Source organism: Cydia amplana, chromosome Z (assembly GCF_948474715.1).
Source record: "Cydia amplana chromosome Z, ilCydAmpl1.1, whole genome shotgun sequence".
Classification (NCBI taxonomy): domain Eukaryota; kingdom Metazoa; phylum Arthropoda; class Insecta; order Lepidoptera; family Tortricidae; genus Cydia; species Cydia amplana.
Genome location: NC_086096.1, coordinates 29749779 through 29775244, shown reverse-complemented (window position 1 = coordinate 29775244; position 25466 = coordinate 29749779). Strand labels below are relative to the sequence as shown.

General features: G+C 38.0%; 1 protein-coding gene across 1 annotated transcript in view; it reads left to right on the top strand.

The window, feature by feature from the left end:
* Positions 1–2228: 2228 nt before the first annotated feature.
* LOC134661504 (uncharacterized) overlaps positions 2229–25466 on the top strand; it is a 76414-nt gene continuing 53176 nt past the window's right edge. Inside the window, exon 1 of the mRNA XM_063517620.1 lies at positions 2229–3092. Coding sequence (XP_063373690.1) covers positions 2628–3092 — 465 coding nt within the window. The 5' untranslated portion in view covers positions 2229–2627. The remainder of the gene's footprint in view (positions 3093–25466) is intronic.

Sequence of the window (25466 nt, the reverse complement as noted above, 5' to 3'; positions counted from 1 at the left end):
TCATTTCGTTGGGGGGGGGGGGGGGCGCAAATTTGGTGCCTGCCCCGGGCGCCATATCCTCTAGCTACGCCACTGCACATGGATATTTAAAAAAATGTGGAGAAATATAATTTAGACCTACTTTCTACCACAAGCTCACTGTATTATAGTATATGAGTGCAACAATGTGATGTGGTGTTGACTGTGAAGAAAACCTAACCTAACCTAACAGTTGAGTTAGATGTTAATGTCACTGTGCTATATTTTTGCATGTTGAGCTGCAAGGAACCATAGGTTAAGTACACTACATAGTATAAAACCTGTATAAAACAAAGTCGCTTCCCGCTGTCTGTCTGTCTGTCTGTATGTATTAGATCTTTAAAACTACGCAACGGATTTTGATGCGGTTTTTTTAATAAATAGTGTGATTCAAGAGGAAGGTTTATCTATAATTTGTTAACCCGTGCGAAGCCGGGGCGGGTCGCTAGTTAGGTAGAAATGCAGGATCTTTTTCTGTTTTTTTTTCTGTCCTGCAGGTTGGCAGAAGAAGAAATTGTACAAAATGTTTATCTCGCCTGAATATTTTTTTATTTTATAATATTGATATTTATTCAAGAATTCCAGACTTTGTGATTTTTTTATTATACCTATGTTGATTTTTTTTGTGTACCTATATACATTTGATGATCTTTTTGTGAATTTGAGCTATTTAAAAGTTTTTGTTTAACTTGCAATGTACCTATGTAAATATGACCCAACCCGACTTCCAATGAAGCTGAAATTTTTCTGAAGCATCAATATATCAATATGTAAGTCGGATGACAATGCAATATTATGGTACCATGGATCTGATCTGATGATGGAGACAGGAGGTGACCATAGGAACAGGAACTCTGTGATAAGACAACGCAACCTAATTGTGTTTGGGGTTTATAGAATTGTCTTGATGAGTATTATAGCTGGTCAACCAAATCTTATCATTAAAAAAAGGCGCGAAATTCAAATTTTCTATGGGACGATATCCCTTCGCGCCTACATTTTTCAAATTTGCCGCGTTTTTCTACTGTCAAGATCTGGTTGACCAAGTATAGTTGTCTGTGGAAAGAAAAGTACAGTCAGCGATAAAAGCTAGTACCAAAAATGAAATTTTTGCCAAAAACTTATTTTAAGTTAAAAATATGTCATTTTAAATTAGTAATAAATATATCTAAACAGTAGGTACATCTTTATCAAGGGCTTTATCTATTTTTAGGATCCAGCATGGAGTAACATTAGGCGGCGTATGACATAGGTACATAATGGGTCATATACACGGCAGCAAAGCTAAAGGCCATTCATGAACTGCTGTCGTCTAAATCAAAAGCGACCGTCAACGGCGTCAACCGAATACGGAAAGATAAGGCGAATAACAAGACCACAGCAGAGATTAGGGCAAGTTCACGACCTTGGAATATACAATATTAATTCTTATCTCTAATGTTAGTTTATAATTAATCAATTAGACATAATATGGGCTGCAAGCTGCAAGAAACATGCATCTCACAGCAGTGCCTAAGTAGGTATGGACAGTCAAAAGGCTGGCCCGCAACCGGCGCACCAGGGATGAGCATCGCTTGCGTATGTGGTCGCATAAAGCAATCCATACGCGCCTCCGCAAGGCGCCAACATCTCAGATGCACTACACTCCTACAGAATCGGGGCAGCCCCACCACTCCACCAGCACCCGAAACGCGTTGTTATATTGGATCCGAAGTGCTCCAATATGCTCTCTACGTATTATACCTCCATAAGCTGCATGTGTATAAGGATGTACAAAAGGCTCTAAACATTGTGACTTTAACTTCTTTTGTATATCGAGCAAACTTCAAGGCGATCAAATACCACTAACATATAGGTAATAGTTAAGTATATTACAAAGGAACTCAAGTGAACTTGCATTAAGAATTTCAACTACATGAAAATTGTATTGTATCAGAGAAGCCAACGTTGCACAAGTAATACCACATACCTATATCAAAGTTGCAACTTGCAATAATCCAATGTAGGTACATTTAATAAATAGGTATCTATATTAAATAAAATACGAAATCATAGATTCAACATTTTTAACGAAAACCAACGATTAATATTTAACCCCTTGGAGGTGAAAGCGCTGTGCGCTCAATGTAAACAGTATGCTTGGGTATCGTGGATACTTGTTCACATGCCATCAGAAGTCAGTCTAGCTCAACCCGCCAGAGACACGTAGATATTGAAACTTATCTAGACAACTTGTAGTGACATCTATTATCACGGCCAGCAAAATGTGATCAGTTTGCCGTGTTAAGCCGCGTGTTCGGCAGACGTCGAAAACACTGTTATCACTAGAGGGCGAAAGACAGGGCGGGCGGAGCTCTACATGCGCGCGCAGCGTTACATAACGCCAGTGGAGCCTTAAGGAGCGCGCGCAGCGGCGGGTGCGGGGCGCGGGGCGATCGATGCGCACCCGGGGGGAGTCAGTCGAGCGGCGAGCGAGCGACATGGCGGCGCGCCCACCCCGCGCGGCGGCCCCGCGGCCCGGGCCGCGCGAGTAGGTCGCCATGCGCGATGCGGTATGAGGCAGCGCCGCGCCCGGCGGGCCGGCCCCCGCTAGCGGCGCCGCCCCCGCCATGCGAGCGCCGCCGCTGCTGCTGCTGCTGCTGATGGCGGCCGCGGGCCTGGCCGTGAGTCCGCTCGCGCGCCTCAACCCCTGGCTGAGCGCGTGTGATCTGGAGGAGGAGGGCGCGAGCGGCGTGCCCGAGTGCGGTGGCACGGCGTGCGGCAGCGGCGGCGGCGCGGCGAAGGTGCTGCAGGCGCGCGACGTGCCGCTCCTGTGCGAGCTGGCAGCAGGTGAACGCGCGCGCCGCCTCGCCGACTTGCGGCTGCGCGCCTGCTGCGAGCGCTCGCCCGCTTCCGCGTTGGACCGGGGCGCCCGCGCTGAGGTCCTCGCCGGCGGTGACCGCTGCGAGAGCACGCTGCACGACCTCCTCCGGCTCGACACAATGGTCGCGCACGTGCACTGCGAATTCGTCAACATCCTTCATCGCTACGACTGCGAGCAGGCTTATTCCGTACACACATGTCAAGACTGCCAGGTGAGTGGATCTTAAACTACTAGTACGCTCAGTGTTCCCGTACTACAGCATGTCTACGTGATATGCTGTGCTGTGTTAAGGCGATTTTACTGGTTGCTGCTGCTTCAATTTTTCCTTTTGCTTTCCATTCTGATTAATATCTGGTCGATACGGAAAGATACATATAAAAGTAGTATCTTTTGGTAAGTTTTTAACAGTTTTATTTTTTAGGTCCGTGTTAATTATCCTTGCCAGTTTTGGCAGCAAAAACTTACCACCCATGAGACATTCACTGAAAAATTACGTTTAAAGAAAATAAAAATGTATTAAATGCACCGTTAGCACCCGTGTGACCCAGTTGTTTGGTAAAATATTTAGTTTTGTATTATTACACTTGCATCGTACGAGGTGACAATGCGTCATCTTTAATAATCTAATGCTGGTGGGTCGGGACTCGGGATGACATGGTGCCAGTATGGCGCAGCTGCGAGAAGAGCTTTGTCAGTGAGCGCGGAGTCCACTGCCGTCTCCTATACGTTCATAGGCTAACCTCAAGTTTACTCACTTATTTGAAGTCTTTTTCCTGCATCTTGGTATTTATTTTCCACTACCCAATGTGTTATTTTATTAAAATAACACTTTCTTAAGCACCTCGTGACTGTCACAGAAAACAATAACTTGCTAAATTTAACTTTTGATTACCTATTTATTTCGCCAAATTACTGAAAGACTAATTAGTTTTACGGGAATACCCACTACTGATGCGGAACAAGTACCTACCCCGATGAGCATGATTGATTTTGTTAACAGATTTGATAGTTTTTGTAAATCTTCTATGATTCAGATAATTTCAACTATGTACTTATGCCTATTCCGATTTTAAATCCTTATGGCGTTATTCATAAACGTTTATCAGATGTAACAAACCCTTGATAATTATTTGGCCTTAACGTCATTTTGACATTTTTATTTGTTAGAAAGAGACATCATTTAACAGAGGTGTGTTAGCGGTTGCTAAGCTTTATGAATAAGGGGGTAATTTCTGACACCGAAGTGAAGATAGCACTAGGTACAGTAACTACTCTATTGGTACCTATACGTATATCATGTATAGCATCTGCAGTAGCGACTTTGCTATAATATCGGAGTTTATCAATAATCTGATTATTTTCGGTGCTAATCTTTGGATAGCATAGAGTAAGTCAAAAAGGCAATTTTACAGAAGTTTATTATTACATTATATCCTAAATGCTCAAATATATTTAAGTGATCCATTTAATAAATTCGAAATCATGATCCCAAAAAAAAAAAACTTTCAAGCAGAAGAGTAGGTAATGCCCACCTAACTTAATAGATACCTATTTCACTGTAGCGAATCGCCTTTGGCATAAATAGGGCATGTAGGTACGATACTTATTATAGTTGTTATTAATAACAAAATAAATAAACGCCTGCAGCGACAATATTTCAAATCTGATAAATTATATTGACACCTAAATGTAGATGCTTACTAATTCTTAAAAACAATCCGCCGCTTCTACATACAAACGTTGTCCTTATTTTCCTCTCTAGACATTAACATTACAAAATAGTTATTTACAGTACATATGGGGCTACTTTTCCGCACTAGTGCGTAAAATAGCACTTTTCGTGCGTATGTCGAAACTTTAAAGTGCCATATGTACTGTAAAACATTGTACGATACACGTGCGAATAGGTAATTCGCAACTCGTGTCGATTTAAAACACTTCCTTCGGTCGTGTTTTAATTTATCGCCACTCGTTTCGAATTTCCTCTTTTCCGCACTTGTATCGTAAATAACTATTACACAGTTTGATGTAAGTATACCTATTAAAGATTGCTATGCCCCTTCGTTTAATTTTTTCGAGTTGTTTTGAAATATTGTAGAAGTAAGGAGCTTTTAATTTTATTAAAACATATTTTCCATAATGACAATATCCAAGGAGGAAACGAGGACTACGTTTGTACGGAGAAGCGGTCGTGCACTACTTATACTCGTAATTTATACATTTTACTTTAGAAATTTAACTTTCGTGAGACATATATTATTTTAAAATATTTAGATCACAACAACATTGAACATTGACATGTTCATCAACAGCATGTCGCCAATAGCGAGTATAGCGACTAATAATTCACGTGAGTGAAGCCGATGTGAACTAAATACATTTTACTTTTGTATTAGGGGTATTAAAAAGTAGGTTTGTTTGAGACGACACGTTAATTTGACAATAATATGTTTGTAGCTGTATTATTATTTATTACTGTGTGTCTGCTTTTAATCGACTTTAATCATATACTCCAACTGTTCCGATGTGCTATAAATGCATTGCGGACATTTACTTTTATCAGCACACCAAAGGCATAGAGAAATCCAAAGGTCATTTATGTTCAGCCGAAATCTGCATAATGGAGTATTGCCAGAATATGTACGAACAGCCCAAATTATCAATAAAAGCTCATCAGAATAAATGATCATTTATAGGTGCTCAAAAATATCTAAACACGCACTCTAATGCCTTGATAATAGAGGCTTTGTGAACACCTTGGTGAAGCAGATGGAACACCTTAAGGCTTCGTCACACAGACGCGTTTTCCGGGCGGGGCGTGAGCGGGGCGCGCCGCTTTTACATATAAAACGCTTACGCCCCGCTCACGCCCTGCCCGGAAAACGCACCTGTGTGACGGAACCCTTAACAGCTACCGGTTTGACCCATTTATGTTCAGCGAAAATGAAATTGCGGAAAAATCATCGATTTCATGTTGTTGATGAAGTGTATTAAAGTAGCTTTTATAAATGGTATGAATGTCGAATATTTATGCCCTAATAAAAAAATAGGACACCAGAATCGACTACATATGTAGGTATTAACGAGACTCGAAACCATACATTTTCGATGGCGTTAAATCGGTAGCTTTTAAGGTCCTCTATCATTAGCTTTGTTTGATCCGTACTGAACGCGACCCATTTTATGGTTGATATAGGTTGTTCCATACCGTTATCCAGCTAGTTTGTTGGTGTAGGAGGTTCTTTATACATATTGCCTGACTGAGCTAACTCTGCACATACTTTTAAACGACAAAATATGGTGGTGACATTATAAACGTCTTACTTTTATAGGAATTTGATGTTTAAGCTGGCACTTCCAAACTCTTTTCACCATAAATTTAGGGTAGTCCGATTCTACTATACAAATTCTTCTTCTCTTGACTACGTATATTTTACTGGACTCCAAAAAATTTAGATCGTCTCGTAAATAAATATGGCGTCTCTGAATATAAGTAGGTACTTTGTAGAGGTAGGTTTTATATCTCCTTAGCCTCCTGAATCCCCTGTCATTATTACAGTTTTGAATTTGGAACCTTCTTGTATTCCATTTTAATTCAAAATTCCATTTGGATGAAATCCTTTATAAAGGCCTCTGGGACTCAGGAGGTTAGGTTTAGGTACTGAATGTTTTGATCATAACCAGTCAAATCGGACACTATTCTTTGTTCGTGGATATAATTTGGCTCTCGTTCTGTGAGTATTACGTTTCTATTGCTCAGCACCGTCCTATTTCTTTTCTCTTTCTTCATTAGGTATATGGTTCAGACCGAGGAGGGTTCAGACGTATAGGGCCGTAGTGTTGAAACATTTTGCTTAATACTTATTTATATTCACCTAGTTATATTGTTTGTAGATGATGACTTAAAACTGATTTTACTATGTTTAACATGGAGCCGATTATGATTGAACTATACTTATATTTAACAATCGCTCACAATGAATGGTGTAGGTACGCGAAATGCAGTCGAAGTCGTATAATTATACATCTCGCTCGCACTTATTAGTGCGCGTGAGATGTTTAATGGAAATCGTCAAGGTCGTATCAAAACAAGATTAAAACAGCAACAAATTGTTATAGCCAGTTAAACAACATTGTCAGTAGAAAAAGGGCTCAAATTTTCTATGGGAGGATTATCCATCGCGCATACATTTTTTAAATTTGCCGGCTTTTTCTACTGACAGAAATGGGGTGAGTAGGGAAACCTCGATAACATTGTATTTTTACATATGCAAACTGAATGGTGTATATAATAAGTGTTCCGCACGTTTGTATTTTTTTTTTAATTTATTTATCACAAAGTACACAACAATTTTAACAATTTATATTCCTCGCCAAACTGCGATTGCAGTTTGCTGGCGAGATCACGCTCATTTTTACGTTTTAAACATACATATTATGCTATGCACTAATGCACTAAATACTAAACTTAAATACACACTATCCGAAAAGCGAACATGCATGGCGATTATGATGACAACTCACTTATATTTACTTGTATTATGATGTCAACTGACTTTATTTTGGGTAGTTCCATTTCATAACTTTGATGATAAACAGGAAATCCCACCTCACCCCGTAGTCCCTCGTAATTGGGGTGAGATGGTATTTCATACAAAAGTGATTTTGGAAGATTGTTGGATCGATTTTTTTTATTATGAGTGTAATACTATAGCTCCATTTTAAATTGGAATACATTATTTTTGTAACAGTACCTTACCTTAAAATTCCATCTCACCCCCCTGTCATCCCTTCTCTCCCCATTCATAACCCAACTCTCTCCGCCAACCCTACTCACCCCATCTTACGGTATATCTGTTTTGACTGTATTTTGTCACGTTAGTACCGTTAGTAGTAATTCTTGTTGGTAATTTGATCAGGTAGGTTTATTTTTTGTTCTCACAGAATTACATCGTAGCCATTTTAGTAGATGCCGAATATCTTACCTGCGGCTGCTATGGCATCATCACAGACCAATCTGAGAGCGTCATATTAAGCAGCAGGTTTAGTGAAATATAGCCAGCTGTGGATTTAGCTTATGTTGATAAAATTAAATGTAGAGTCTGTGCAGAAAGAGAAGAGTCGTGGAATGCATGGGGCCCAATACATTCCACGACCCTTCTCTCTCCGAACAGACTCTATATTTTCTGGTCGTGGCAAAAATCGAAGTTAGCTTTATTGAGCAAAACCTGTGTTAAATTTTGATTATGGTTGACAATTTAAAGCTCTTTTCATCAAGAATATTTGTCTCCATCTTTAAGGAAACAATAGTAATTAATAGGCTGCTGCATGTTTAACAATAATAGCATATTTCTTATAACGCCAGAGTTAACGGAATGGCAAACGTTTGAAAGCTTTCAGCTTTCAGTCGCAGGTGCTTGGGGAAGGGGAAATGGCTACAGTTTCTGACATGCCACCTCCTCGTCCGTTTACTATTTACACAGCTTAGTTATACAACTTCTAAGCATATTTGATCAGAATTATATATTTGAGTGAATGAGTTTTGAGTAATTCTTGAGGATTTATGTGTATAATTTGTTAACCCGTGTGAAGCCGGAGCGGGTCGCTAGTGTTTTCATATAATGTGTTTTGATTTTCTCCAAACATGCGAGGAAATATGCTATAGTCATATATTTAAGCATCAATCAGGCATTAGGTACTCGAATCGCATCTTAACATCAAAAACACTGAAACTCCTCTTTTATTTTTAACCATTGATATAGTATAAAGATTTTAACAAGCTTTTATTAGTTCGACCTGTGTAACTATGTAATGGAATCTAAGGTAACTAATTTAACCATCTTCCAAGGATCGTAGCGTCATGAAAATTGGCAGCTGTATGTAGTTCTGATGACAATACAATAATATGGTACGGTCGAACTGATCTGATGATGGAGACAGGAGGTGGCCATAGGAACTCTGTGATGAAACAACGCAACCTAATTGTGTTAGGGGTTTTTAGAATTGTCTCGATGAGTATTAGTTGTCTGTCGTAAGAAAAGTACAGTCAGCGATAAAAGCTTGTACCAAAAATTTAATTTTTGCCAAAAACTTATTTAAAAGCTTAAGACACAACTCATACTGCCAAGTTTATTCAAAATAATTGGGCAATATAGTCAGTGGGCAATATTAAATAGTAATTATGGAATATCAGCTGTATACATGAGATCATTAAAAAATATAGATGTGAGTTTTTGTTTTTATCAAGCAGTATTCGCAAGATACACAACGGTCTTGTAAGAACAATACATGTATAGTTGATCAAACCAATTTGTCAGTAAGTAAGAACCAGGAAAACTATACTCATCCTTTTCTTTTGGGTACTAGTAATAGTGTAAGACAAAGATAGTATGATTCTCTCTGTCTATGTTTGAAATGTGAGACAGTCCTTTGATAAACTATACTTAAGTCTCACTTCATATATCCTTTAGCTTGAAAAGCTTTACCGGGTTATGCAGTCTGGCGCAAGTCGCCTTATAAAAAACGTTGTATGGAACGTACGCTAGCTGCTATGGCGGATATATATATCTTGCTCTAACAGCGGCATCCCTTTCTCACTTACCTACACATCCGCCATTGTCCGCCATGATTTATGTTTACTGTTCGCCGGGCTTTTTGAATCGTGCATTTTTGTGTTTTAAATCTGTTAAAATTAACTAATTTGACGTAACAGTTACGACCATAACTTGGTTTGAGCCCGTGAATAATAGTATTCTGTGATGTGAAGCAAATATGCACTACAAAACTTGTGAGATTTGTGGTATAAAGGACGGTCGTGTTGGTGGTCAAAAACGCACATTTATGGCTAAATTTCCATTGGATGAAGATCTAGGTAAGTTCAAAAGTCTATTTGTTTTTTTTCTACATAAAACACATAACGCGTGTTTCTTTAGAATTTAAAAGAAATTCTGGAATAAAATAATATTATTGTAAAAGTATTAGTGTAATATTAGTGCGGTACCCAAATAATATCGATATTTTTTCTGACCAGTTCTTAGGTCCATGTTATTGAAAAATGTTTTGGTTTTCCTTGCCATGGGTATATATAAATAGAAATAGACGAGCAAAAACACTACTTGACTAAAATAACCCGAGTATAATAGTAGCTTTCTATTAATATTGAAAAAAATTGCTCGTTACCAGGTCTAAAAGATGGGTTCAAGTGACCGGTAATGAAGATGAAGAACATCAAGCAACGATGACTGACCAATTGCTGAGGCGACTAAGCCTCTTATTAATCAGAAACGAATGCCGAATTAAAAATAGATCTTTCGCGGAATTAGAAGACCCTTTAGCAGACACTGTAAAAAAAGGTCAACAACAGGGTAAACATCAAATAAAAATAATGAATTAAAAAGAAAACTGTTGTTATCATTTCGACTACCGTAGTCTCAAAGGGCGTAAGGGATAAAATAACGAAAATGAGTTACGAATGCAGTTATACTCAGTATTTTTTTCTCTATCGATTAGTATATTTAACGTCTCCATAACTTGAAAAAAATGTCCGTTAAGCCCTATGAAAAATCAATGCGTGAACACAATTTTCCAACGCATTTTGCCGTATCTGCCAATTCAAATAAATGTTGTGTGACTTTTTGGCGTAACTCCCAACTTTTTGTACGATACGCCCTTTTTCATCGGAAATTTTATTAAATTTGCACTAATTTATTGACAGTTACGCCTATTTGCAGCAGATTTTTGAGTGCTAAATGTACGTTACGCCCACAACTAGTGGTTATTTATACGAGTGTTAGAGAATTCAATGTAAGAGATACGCCAACATACTATGTACAATTTCGAGTTTATTAAGTGGGATGACCTAGTACTTTCCTTGTCATTTTGTTATTAAGTAGGTACTTGCAGTACCTGCTCATATGCTCTTTAATGCTTTATTTATAGGGTTACTAAAATTTGACAATTTAAACTGAACTAGTGGGTACTTTTTTCATCAGTTTTATGAAAATAATAATATTTAAATGATAATTATGGCGATTGATTAAGATTAGACTGATAACTCTTAGTTTTGTATGTGACTGGGTCATTCGCAATTTTGATTAGACGTAATATTAATACTATTTAGTTTAAACCCTAATTTATAGGATTAACTTTATGAAAGTTACTGTCTATAAACGTTTACATAGAAGTACGTAGGCCTGGCCATTTGGCTTTTTTGCTACCTACTGTTATGTTATATCATAAATAATCACATATTCATTAAGTTTTACTGAATCAAAACTACTATTGTACCTAATAGTATTATGGTATTAACTCACATTTATAGACGGGTCTAACGCGAAATTTATTCATATACCTTTATTTACCGACGTTTCGACACAAATAAAGGTATGTGAATAAATTTCGCGTTAGACCCGTCTATAAATATGATTTAATATGTGTTCAAATCGCGAAAGTTTTAAATAGTATTATGGTATATAAAAGTAAAATTTATGATCAAATTAAGATTACAAACAGAAATAACGCATACATACTTTCTATAGTAAAAGTAATTGTTATAACTAAATTGTTTTGATATATATAAATATATACAGATGGTAGGACAGCAGTGATTTTGTTGAAGTAATATAAACAAATAAAAAAGAAATCATTGGTTTTGTGGCTAAAAAACGACCTTTTCCACGTTTAAGTATCCAAAATAATAAAAATGGGGAAAAAACTTAACAATGAATAAATCTCAATAAGTTTTCGAAAAAAACAATTGTAAATTATAGTACTTAGAAGTACCTATAGTGTTCCTTAAATGCAAGTTGCCATATTGCAACGAAATTGTTGGATTTACGCCAAATGGTACTGAAATAGTAAATTTTTTTGTACATTACGCCCTTTTTCGAATAAGATAATCCATAAAAAAAGAGGCGTAAGAGACGCCCTTCTTAAAAACAGTCATGTTTTTTGGCGTAACGGACATGCTATTTTGGTAACTAAGCATTGTATTATAAGTTCAAGCAATCAGTTTAAAAGAGCTCAAAAAGTTAAGAATAAGCCACATACAGGCATCAGTTTATTGAAACAAACAAAAAAAATATATTTTTTTTTCTAAAAAAAATCTGTTTTTTGGCTCTCCTGAAAATTCGCGTTTTGTCCGTTAAGCCCTTTGAGCCTACGGTAGTCGATTTATTACAATCATACTTTTCGTAACTTCTAATTAAAAAAATAGTAGTTACGAAACGTATTGCGAAAGTTTAATAATTAGTCGAAAAGCAACGCATTTTTTTTTCAAATTATCGATATCGATAAAAATGTCTAACAGTGTGTGCAGCACATCCCTTTTTGTTGCTCATGTTGGCAGCAGTGCCGTCCACAGCTGCTGTCATCAAGCTGTCATAATTTCTGTCCTATTGGTACAGGATTTAGCTTACGTTTAATACTTACTACTCAGAATATCAAATCAATATATGGCACTCCCGTCTCTTAAAACGTAGTGGTTATATTCTCTTTGGGGTTATGTATACGCGGCTTTATTAATTGACTGTTTGCATTGATTATTCTTAAAAACCTTATAGTAACGGATAACAATAAACTATCCGGCAGGTTCGATACGCTCAGCCATCTATACCTATTCGGACATCTGGGACCCGATTCTCAAAAGCTTGTAACTTGTAATACAAGTGGAAGTCCCTTTCTAGCAAAAGCTGTCAAAAACGTGTTACGAACTTTTGAGAAACGGGCCCCTGCAGTAATGTAGGACTTATTAATTACACGAAACATCTTCAAGAGAACATAGTTAAAATTAGTCAAGTTGTACATATTTTAATTGCATATATAGGTATAGCATTTACGAATAAGTAAGTTGTAAATGGGTAAGCACGAGTGAAGTTATGAGGCACCTATTATTATTATATGCTCTGAGTATCCTGGAAATGTGAAAATATTCGTTCTTTAGTTATCACGTTCTCTGCATCCATTAATTACTGTAATAGCCGGCTAGATTCCAGCGCGGCTCGGGTTTATCAGTTCTATAAAACAAGTGTAACTTGTCAGCTTTGACAATTTGGCAACTTACCCCATCGCGGGCCTGTCCTAGTTTCGAGCGCAATACTACTACTTAGTATTATTATATACTAACTTATATTTATATAGTTGGTGGCATACAATCCTTTTATCTATTCTTCTATATACAGGGTGGCCAACTTAGAGGTATACAACTTTTTTTTGCCGCCATTTTATTTTGGCGGTAAATATGACAGTTATTGCATGAAAATTAGTTTGTATACGGCAAATTTATTATGGAGCGTTTTACGACGGAACAATGTGTTTTAATCATTAAAAACAATAGAAACATTAAAAATAACGTTTCCCGGTCGATTAATTTCGAGAAACGGTGACATTGACTGGCCCCCAAGATCGCCTGATTTAACAGCTCCTGACATTTTTCTGTGGGGCTATCTAAAGGGACGTGTCTATGCTAATAGGCCAACGAACCTTCAGCAATTAAAACAAAATATTCGAAACACTGTCGCTGAATAACGCCAGAAATGTGTGAAAAAGTGATGAAAAACGCGATGAAAAGGGTTTGCATCTGCCATGCTGCTAGAGGTGGACATTTGTCTGACATTATTGTCCATATGTAATTGCTGACCCTACATATTATATTTAACAAGGAATACTTAATATTTTTTATGTTTTATAGAATAAAATTTCAAAAATAAAGTGTATACCTCTTATTTGGCCATCCTGTATATAAACGTGAAAGACCTGACTGACTGACTTAAATCAACGCTAAGCCCAAACCGCTGGGACTAGAAAGTCCAAATTTGGCAAGTAGGTTCTTTATAACGTCTAGGGACTCTAGGGATCCACTAAGAAAGGGTTTTTCAAAATTCTTCCCCTAAAGGGGTGAAATGGGGGTCCAAAATTAAAAAAAGCGGCCAAGTGCGAGTCGGACTCGCCCATGAAGGGTTCCGTATTTAGGCGATTTATGACGTGTAAAAAAAACTACTTACTAGATCTCGTTCAAACCAATTTTCGGTGGAAGTTTACATGGTAATGTACATCATATATTTTTTTTAGTTTTATCATTCTCTTATTTTAGAAGTTACAGGGGGGGGGACACACATTTTACCACTTTGGAAGTGTCTCTCGCGCAAACTATTCAGTTTAGAAAAAAATGATATTAGAAACCTCAATATCATTTTTGAAGACCTATCCATAGATACCCCACACGTATGGGTTTGATGAAAAAAAATTTTTTGAGTTTCAGTTCGAAGTATGGGGAACCCCAAAAATTTATTGTTTTTTTTCTATTTTTGTGTGAAAATCTTAATGCGGTTCACAGAATACATCTACTTACCAAGTTTCAACAGTATAGTTCTTATAGTTTCGGAGAAAAGTGGCTGTGACATACGGACGGACAGACAGACGGACAGACAGACAGACAGACATGACGAATCTATAAGGGTTCCGTTTTTTGCCATTTGGCTACGGAACCCTAAAAAAACTCTCCTGCGCGTGCGAAGCCGAGGGCAAAAGCTATAGTTCCTATATAATACTCCTTAGATTTCACGGGGCTATAATCCCGGTCTTTTGATAGGCTTGCGTGGGGATATAGATCCAACACGTAGAGGCCCCTTGGAGAGCTTTTATGTGATGTAGAACGCCTGCTGGAACCCGTTCACAGGCGTAACAATAGACACCGGTCCATGAACCGGTCGCAGCAGGCATTGGAACTATTGTAGAAAAAGTGAACAGTAAATCGGTCTATGGATTGAACTTTGGGTGGACAATGAGACTGGGCTATTGTAAAAGAAGTCCGGACACCTGCCATAACAGGCTAATCCTCCTCATTATTGTTATTAAGTAGATAAGGTGTGTGGCTAAGATTAATAGCAAGCATTTACTAAAGATTAAATTTGTGGATTTTTTGGGTAAAAATTCAACATAATTTTGCTTTAGCCCCCTCTTAAAATATGATTGATAATATGAAATATGACACAACACGCCTGAGGCATATCTATCTAATCTTATAACTTTTAGTGCGCCTATCTATTTTTTTGAAGTGAAGACTTCTTTAGCGGCGCTGTGCACTTTTTGTGATGGGGAAAAAATGTTAAACTCGTAACAGGTGTCACGTGACCGTAAGACGTAAGACGGTCACGTGACCTGATCGAAAAACTGTTACTTCAATATCATTGAGTTTTTCTTTATTCTCACTGCGTTCGAGCACCAAACTATCTCGGCAGAAATGCCGAGCAGAAATGCAGAGTGCCGTTCATCCCTTGGTTAACAATCTACTATGCTAGGATAAGGTGAAATCCCATCACTTTTATTAATTTCAGCGAAGTTAAAACAGATACTTATGGGAGCAATTTGGGATGGGTTGCAGATTATGAGTTTTGTAAGATTATGAAAACGTTAAAGTATTTTGGAAATATGTATGAGGATATCAGGTATATTTTACAAAAAAATATTGAACGGTATTGTATCTGGAGAAGCCCAAACTTGGTATGTTTTGAAAGTTATATTTATTATAATTAAAAAAAAAAACTGTAATGTAATTATATGATACATTTTTGGAATCGGCTCAAAAAACCCTTTCGTTTAATACCACACACGATAGGTTTCTAAACAATTTTCTTTTATTCCATACAAAAAATAGATGACGTCATAACTCCTCTCGTTTTTTTTTATTTGTTGGTGCTTCGGGTCAAATTGTTTCAAATGTCCTAAAGATCAATCGTACCGATTTTCATACCTTTAACACCATTTGCAGCGTTTTTTGGCGAACCGCTATCGCTACTTTAAGGCCCCGTGGGTTCAGGTTCTTCTCTCACTTCGCGGATATCATGAATATCATGATGTTAAATTTTGATTTTTCATCTATAGCTGGTCAAGCAGATCTTATCAGTAGGAAAAGGCGGCAAATTTGAATAATGTAGGCGCGACGGGATATCGTCTCATAGAAAATTTGAATATCGCGCCTTTTTTTTACTGACAAGATTTGCTTGGCCAGCTTTATATCGGCTCAGCGATTTAAGCGTGAAGAGGTAATAGTTACTTTCGGACAGATTTAGTCGTATTTGTGATATCGGTACTTACTGCTGCAAAGAGATTTCGTTCAAATGCCTTTGGCATTAGAATAAAAAAATTACGGATGTGATGACTTGATGAGTAATATTTTAGTTTAGTAATTTCAAATTGATAAAAAATAGGACTCGGCGATTATTAGCTCTTTCCCAGGGCACCATTATTGGGGTAGGTTTTAAAAAAGTCACAAATATTTCTTCACTTTTTCCAAGTGACAGCTATCCTGACTATTTTTGATTTCCAGAGCGCATAGCAGAGCAGAGATACAGGGCGCCTTGCTATAGTTCGTTTTTTTAGCATTAGAAATAAGGTAAACAATCTTGATGTGTCTTTTAATTGAAAAACACATTTTAAAAATAAGTTACGGTAAATATGTAACAATTATGAATCTAATACGATCTTTTATAGTCTTCTGCTTTCATAAGTAATAGTTATTGATTTTTAAAAAGTGTTTTTCAACTAAAAGACATGTCAAAATCGCTTACCTTCTTTCAAGTTCTTTCTAATGCAAAAAAAACGAACTATACCAGTCTGCCACATGTTATGCCATTTAAGGAGGTAAATAAGTGTGACGTCATACAAAATAATTTCCATCATAAGCAGTCGAGTGAATTATTTAAATGAACTGCGGCATATGATAGCCATAGAGTTTGACACATTGTAAACACGTAGGTGTTGTTTTACATGCCTCAATGTTCAGTAATAATACCTACACTTAACCCTAAAAGACCCACGATAAAGAGACCCATGGAAAAAGGGGCGGTGACTCAGTTTCTCCCTGATAGATAGATACTCACAGACAGACAACGCACAAAATAAGACGTTGAAGTTAGAATCTTCAAATTAGAAATAGTACCTACATTTTATTGCAGGTGTGCAAAATATGTCACTGTGAAGGAGTCCCGAGATGTCTTCCATGAGCCGTAGTTGAATAAAAGACACGGGAAAAGTACATAACGACACTTGCAGACATACAATAACCGACGTTTTTTAATACATTTGCGAATAAATCAGGCGGAGCGCAGTCTAAAAACTCTGGAAGGTGGCCTAGGAACTGTAAAATAAAACAACGCAACCACATTGATATTGGGTTCGTTAGAAACACCTCGACGGGTCGTAGACGCGTAGAGAAGTCGTAAACGAGCCGTAATAAAAGTAGGTACAGTCAGTGATACGAAGCTGGTATTATAAATAACATTCTTGACAAAACTTATTTTAATTTGTATAACTCATCATCAGTCATTTCTAAAGATGTATTTGGGAAACTGGAGTTGGGTCTAATGTAACTTACAGAGTACTGTAAGAAGACATGGCCTAGTGGGTAGAGCTCTTATATAAATTTTAAAGTTGATTGGAATTACATATGTATAATTAGTTTATTTATCACGAAGCCAATACAAATTCTAATGTTGCCTGTTCTAGAATCCATCTAAAATGACTTTGGGGTGTGCTCTAAATTTAAAACAAATAATGTGCCAGTCAAAGCAAAGAGACTGTAGAGGTGGTCGACAATACTCTTCCGCAATTAAGATAACAATGGAATAATATGCTAACACGGATCTGATCTGATAATGCAGGCACCCCAACGAACTCCTATTTATTACCCTGGGCAAATGATTTGAAAAAACCAGAGTGTGAAAGAGATACTCTAGTTGTAAAAAAACCGGCCAAACGCGAGTCGGACTCGCATTCCAAGGGTTCCGTACATTAAGTCCGACTCACGCTTGACTGCACATTTCTATAGTTAGACCAAGAAAAGTCTGCAGCGATTTTAAGATTTTAAGAGCTCACGCAGTGCAAGTGGACTGGGGACAGTGCTTATGTTTTATGTCAACACCGTGTCACCGAAATAAAATAATTTTTAGCTTGTAAGATTTTTATTATTGTATGTATGTTAGTTTGTAAGGTATGTATCTATGGGCCTTAGTTGCCTGATAATAAATGATATTTGATTTGATTTGATTTGATAACACCAACAAGTATCTAAAAAAGCGGCCAAGTGCGAGTCGGACTCGCCCATGAAGGGTTCCGTATTTAGGCGATTTATGACGTATTAAAAAAAAACTACTTGCTAGATCTCGTTCAAACCAATTTTCGGTGGAAGTTTACATGGTAATGTACATCATATATTTTTTTTAGTTTTATCATTCTCTTATTTTAGAAGTTAGGGGGGGGGGGGACACACATTTTACCACTTTGGAAGTGTCTCTCGCGCAAACTATTCAGTTTAGAAAAAAATGATATTAGAAACCTCAATATCATTTTTGAATACCTATCCATATAGATACCCCACGTATGGGTTTGATGAAAAAAAAAATTTTTGAGTATGGGGAACCCCAAAAATTTTTTTTTTTTTTTCTATTTTTGTATGAAAATCTTAATGCGGTTCACAGAATACATCTACTTACCAAGTTTCAACAGTATAGTTCTTATAGTTTCGGAGAAAAGTGGCTGTGACATACGGACGGACAGACAGACGGACAGACGGACAGACGGACAGACAGACAGACAGACAGACAGACAGACATGACGAATCTATAAGGGTTCCGTTTTTTGCCATTTGGCTACGGAACCCTAAAAAGCGGCCAAGTGCGAGTCGGACTCGCCCATGAAGGGTTCCGTATTTAGGGGATTTATGACGTATTAAAAAAAAACTACTTACTAGATCTCGTTCAAACATCATATATTTTTTTTAGTTTTATCATTCTCTTATTTTAGAAGTAACATTTTACCACTTTGGAAGTGTCTCTCGCGCAAAATAGGTATTCAGTTTAGGAAAAAATGATATTAGAAACATCAATATCATTTTTGAAGACCTATCCATAGATACCCCACACGTATGGGGTTGATGAAAAAAATTTTTTTGAGTTTCAGTTCTAAGTATGGGGTAACCCCCAAAATTTATTGTTTTTTTTTTCTATTTTTGTGTGTAAATCTTAATGCGGCTCACAGAATACATCTACTTACCAAGTTTCAACAGTATAGTTCAATGTTATAGTTTCGAAAAAAAGTGGCTGTGACATACAGACGGACAGACGGACAGACAGACAGACAGACTTGACGAATCCATAAGGGTTCCGTTTTTTGCCATTTGGCTACGGAACCCTAATAAAAACAAGAGCACTAAATTCTGTATTTTACATATGCTATGTTTGTGTTAATAAGTTTTTTTTACTTGTTTAAATATATTTATTATCGACATTATGCAGAAACTAATATACATAAAAAATAAATTAACACTAACATTAATAAGATCAAATTCAAAAGATCAAATTTTTAGTTAGGATATCCACAACGCAGGCTTCGTCAGGTGGCCACAAATACAAATCCGCAACATGCTTCGTCCCAACCAAACCAATGATGATATCCGCAACAGGCTTCGTCATTTTTAAACAATAATGCAAAGCTAAACAAAACAATTGTCACGAATCGTACCTGGCTCAAAAGTCCCCATCACACTGGCAGCGTTACCACGTTGAATGGCCAATGAGATTTGTTGAACCAGGTACGATCCGGACCGAGGGTCGCACCCCCTGTCCCTCAGCCGCCGGCCCAAACCCCTTACGAATTCCTTGGCCTCCAAAGCCCAAGGTCCCGCAGTCTCGACTGCAACTGGCACAAAATCGTACATTGGCTCCAGGGCAGAGTACTTAGCATGCTTCATTTTAGCCGCATACTCCGCGGCTGAGCCAGCGGACCTCACCGTGAGATTCAAGTGGGACGGCGCAAACGTACTCACGCACGTTGCATCCCAAAGGAGGCACCGACCTTTCTGCCACGGAACCAATGTCAGACCGTCAGGCCTCTTGCCATCTGTGCGGCACAACCCTGGAGGCTCCAAAACGCAAGGAACGTTGGCCGACACCAGAGCCCTACGGATCACATCATTGATAGCATGATGCCTTGAAAAACGCCCGGCGCATTTCAAGCAGCTTAGGCCATGGTGTCCGTTTTCTTCGACCATGACCCCACAAATGCACCGATGCGCTTCGCACACCTTACACCCCAAACGCAAGGCAACTGCGATCCTTAAAGAGTCGTTGTCTAAGAGTGTGCCTAGCGAGGGGGAAGGCAATGCGTGTAGCCACGCTCCCGACTCAACCCTAGAAGCGGCTTTGAGGCGCGCCAAGTCCGATCCTACCGCCCTCCCTAACATATTTGCGACGGTCTTCTTGCACAAGATATCGTCCCAGCCCCTTTGAACTACGAGATTGTCCGGCCGCTCATCGCCACCGCAGAAAGTGGTCCACTTGCTTAGTGCCTCCGCAACAAACGGCACCTGGGTAATATCCCATTATTAGATAAAATCCGAGTGACAAGACCCTGGGGGGTACCGTGCGCCGAGGCAAGGAATGCTACCACTCCCACCTCTCTACAGCGACGTATTCCCAATCCACCGTGACGGACTGAAAGTGCAGCTTGACACCACTGCGTTTCATTCAAATGCACATTTAAAATAGATTCCAGCGCCACCTTGATCGTGTCGTCAAACCTTGCGACTTCGGTTTCAAACAACCAAGTTGGAGCCGTTCTCAAAATGTATATGATACGTGGCATAGCGAAACAATTACGCAGCAGGATAAGTGAGACGTGTGCAGATAAGCTGTTCAGGTGTTCCTTAGCTCCAACTAAAGCTAACCTTTTGTCTTCGAGCGCAGCACCGACCCCTTCCGGGAAAATTGGCGCACCTAAAAGATTTAAAGAAGACTTCTGAAGGCATCGCAGACCAGGCAACAACTCCTCAAAATCGGACTGTAAAGCTCCACCAGCAGATGAGCCGCAACGAAAGAGCTCGCACTTGGCAGGGTTTACCTCCAGACCTATCCCCTTCAATGCTGGCACGAGTTTATTAAGGTCATTCAAAACTGTCTCTGGATCACCCCCAATTGTCCCGTCATCCAAATACCACACATTTAGGGGTGAATCCAGGGAAGAAATAATCTTCTGTAATAAGTTAGTAATATAATAATATCCGCAGGTAGGTACATGGAATAGTCCTGAGGAAAGTTTCGAAATGAAAAATCATTAATTCATCCTTTTTTTAATATGTACGATATAGGAACAATATGGTACCATTAAGCAAAGATGATGTTTCAACAAGATGAACATTTAGACGACAACGGTTTCACTCACTTGAATTTTAGTCGCTATTGACGAGTTGCAGTTGCTGCGAGCACTCGAGCCTGAAGAAGGACCCCCGAAGGGTCAGAAACATGTTGCCAATAGCGACTAAAAATTCAAGTGTGTGAAAGCGTTGTCGTCTAAACAGTTTAAAATAATTATGTCTCACGAATGTTTAATATCGATGATATAATCGATACGTATATTCAATTCAATCGATTCGTCAAGTTCAATCTGTCTGTCTACTCGTAAGTAACACTATAAGATAAGGTCTATAGGAGTTAAATACCTAATAAACAGTAATGGTATCCATTAAAATACCTAAAGACTATCCATCATAGGTGCCGTACCTACATATTCCGGTGAGTAAGTCGACCGGCGAGGATAAGTCGTCTAAGCTCCGAAGTCGGCTGAAAGCAAAGTGTGGTCGCGGCCACCGGCTTGGGAATGAAGTTTCATTCAAAAACACGTCTCGGATTGAGGTTAAGTGGCCTTGCGCAGGCGTGCGGTAGGCGCATGCGTGGCTTGCCGTCTCGCAATGATTTCACCTACCTTCCGCAGCAATTTGAATCTTACATGCCTTACTTTCGACAATACCTTCTGTAACTGTTTTTAATACCTGGCACTTGAGATATATTATATTTTTATAGATTATATTTTATTTTTACAAGCTTTTATTTAACTTGTCCAGTTAGTATATTAGTCTGTCAAATCGTGGAAGCAAAATTAGACCCACTTCTAGATTGCCGATTAAGCTGACATTTTACATACCTACAAGTAAATCGGATCATATTGGATATTTGATATTATTGGATATTGAGCTGATCTGATGATGATGACAGGAGGTGGCCATGGGAACTGTGATAAAACAACGCAAACTAATTGTGTTTGGGGTTAGTATAGTTGTCTAAAAAGAAAAGTACAGTTAGCGATAAAAGCTTGTGTCAAGTGTAAACATATGGGTAGTGCACACATCATACTTAGAAATATGTCCCATATCTCTTAAGTCAGCGAATTAAGAACTAAGAGACATATTTTTGAGTAGGTATGTAAGTTATAATATGCACCCATATTTTTACACTTGTCCATCCATACCTATCAAAAATGTTTTTTTTTTTCCAAAAACATTATTTTCGATGTTATCGATCTAGTAGGCAAGATCCTATACCTCATGGATAAGGGCAATATGTTTATCAGCATTGTTTTTATAGGTTAAACTTGATTTATATTTGGGTGAAAATGAGGGCTCATGAGCAGTGGAAACGAGTCACTTAATATGGGAACTTGTATGCTAAGAGACCTATTTTCATCGTTCTTTTATTATTTAGACGTGACGGTATGCTAGACAGACGATTGTCAAAAACTTTATAATCCAAAGATCGTGTTGGTGTAGTGGTTGAGGATTGCAGTTGACAAAGGGAACAAAAGGCAGTCGGATAACGGTCTTGACGCTTGCATTTGCTGAGTTCTTACGAGACCTTTATTAAAGTCAGCGCCTCTATAATTACCTATCCATCGGAGATTTTCCTAATACTTTACCTCTTAAATCTTAATTAGAGATAATCTGCGTTTAATGGAATTCCCATTCGTATTATCTACGCGGTTGTTTGCTTTGTTCTTAACCAGCTGGCTGCTGATTGGTTTATATCAAAATAATTGAACGACAGAAGTGTGACAGATTTAGTTTGTGTGAAAGCCGAGAGGAATGAAGGTGGACGTCAGTCCGTCGCGACCGCCCGGCCCGCAGTCGCGGGTATCCGGGAGCGCCTTGTGACCTACTTGTATTCCACGACCCACATTTACACACTTTCAACAATTTTAATACGACTGTCAACACTCAATCCTTTTTATGACGATTATTTTATAAAAATGCTTATAAATCTTAAGATTCTTTTTTTGTGGTAATTTGTATATAATATGCTATATTTGTATGTATATAATATATATATGCAAACTTTATGCATTAGATACTTAGCTTATTTTAAAACAGTAAAATTTTATTTTTTAAGATTATACATACCTACTCCGTTGACTGCTGCCATACCTATGAGTACCTATGCACCATCGTTTTTTACATAGATTTAGTTTTTTAGGTTGAAATGAAAGACTACCTAAAAAATAAATTATTGAACAAAATTGTTTCCTCGGAACTAAACAGCTTAGAGCCCAGAATTAATATCAAATGTTATCAACTAAATTTTTGAAAAAGTTTACAAATAAACAGAAATAATACTAAAGTAACTAAAAATATACCTACTTTGTGCAATGTTGATTTAGATACACGAATAAAACTGCACGTAATTTTACTCTGTTTTAAAGAGTCTCGTTATGGGCATAAAGTCGCTCAGGGCTTGTTTGCCTAGCAGAGTATAATTTATGGAAGTTCTCTTTAAGTTAGTGCTCTTAGTACACTACCTAACAGCTAAAATATCAAGCGACAAGCGTCTGGCGTTCAATCTAAGTGTGTGTTGTAAATGTGAACGTTAAAAGTAACCGGCAATCTCTGTTCCAGCCGTTTTAAAGTAATAGAGAATCCTAATTTAAAGTAGAACAATAATTAATCAACTCCGCTATCATATTGTAGCAGTTCATTGGAAGCCTTAATTCTCGGCCTACCTACTCTAAATTCGGTTTTTGTGCATAACTTAGCCTTAACATTAAATCATAATTCCACTATAACTTGTAAAAATGACCGTTTAGTGATTCAACATGTAGAGGATTTGGAGTAAGTTTTAATATAATTTTAACAATAAAAATAAAATATTCGACGAAGTTGGGGACGGGTAGCGATACTAGCGATGTTAGGATATTTTAGAGTGTAATTTTTTGGGAAAATTCCTTTATTCATTTTTCTTCTTAGGTTAGGATTTAAATTTTTTACAATATGCATATAAAATTAAAACATAAAAACACTTACAAAACCATACACACACTTAAAAAGCCTAACCTACGGTGCCGCCAGCAGCGAGGCAGGGCCCAAGTTGCCGGTGGTCAGGGCTCAGGGCCGCAGAGTGAGGAACCGAGTCTCTCTAGGTCAGTGGTTCCTAACCTTTTCAGTCCGGTCACCCCTATGACTAACTAGGGAACCTGATTTTACCCCTCCTCCCAATGGTAATAGAAAAATAAAACGTGTACGTTTGTTGTATTGTTATATTAGGTTAGCTTATTACCCCCGTAAAATATCAGTTTTACCCCCACGGGGGTAATTATCCCCAGGTTAGGAACCACTGCTCTAGGTGTTGGTCGAGACTCTTCGCTATGAGGCCGTTCTCTGACACGACTTGACTGTCGGAACAATGATCGTCTAGTCAACATCCCACATCACCCACATGGCGGTAATCCCGTTAGCCAAGTTCACGTACTGGATTATTGTCCTTCTCGGCCTCTCACGAGATTTGAAAATATATTATTTCAATATTTTATTGGGGTGAAGTTGGGCACCAAATGTGGTTAGGGTTCCCTAAGGTAGATAGTTTTGCCAATTCTTATTTTCAATGAATTGCAATATTAACACGAACATAGGGACATTACATATTTTATAACCCTCGGTTAATTACAGCCTTACCGTAACAGAATATGTTTACTACTTAAGTGAAAAGTGAAAACATAAATTCTTTAGTTTAGAAACAACACAGATTAGGAGAATTACAATGATAACTATTAAAGTCCATGCGCTAGCAACATGGCTGTGTAATAAGTTTTCAAATCATTGTTATATTTTGTATTGTATCATTAAAACTTTTGCCTGAATAATATAGAAACTAGAGCGGCACACTCATATGGTAATCATATTTGCCGTGGTTAAAGTTAGGTATATAAAGTTTATCCATTGCGTCCTCTGGCAACTTAGTAACACTAGCAACCGCTCGCTGTACAATCGAGATTAAAAGTAGCAACGCATTGCATTTCATGTACCTACAAAGTGGTTGCAGTAATATAACTTACATACCTACGTTGCATATTATGACACTAATCGACCTGTGCGTGCTGCGCGCCGGCACCGACCTCGAGCAGACCTACAGGCTTGTACAGGAGGACTTCGATGCCGTTGTCAAGTGGTCTCATAATAATGGAATCGTATTAAATGCCGATAAGACAAAACTTATGCTAATACATTCTCCATACTTAGTACCTAAAAACGATATCCCATCCATTTTCACACATAGTTTCCATTGTATACATAGTATTGATTCCGTAACTTGTAAATGCCAGCCCATAGAAAGAGTTATCAGTTTTACGTATCTTGGCATGAAAATCGACGAAAACTTCTCCTGGACAACTCATGTAGATTTCATTTGTAATAAATTAAGAATACTTTTAAGCATATTTTACCATCTTAGTTTTAAAGTTCCTGTTAGCACGTTGAAATGTATTTATACTTGTT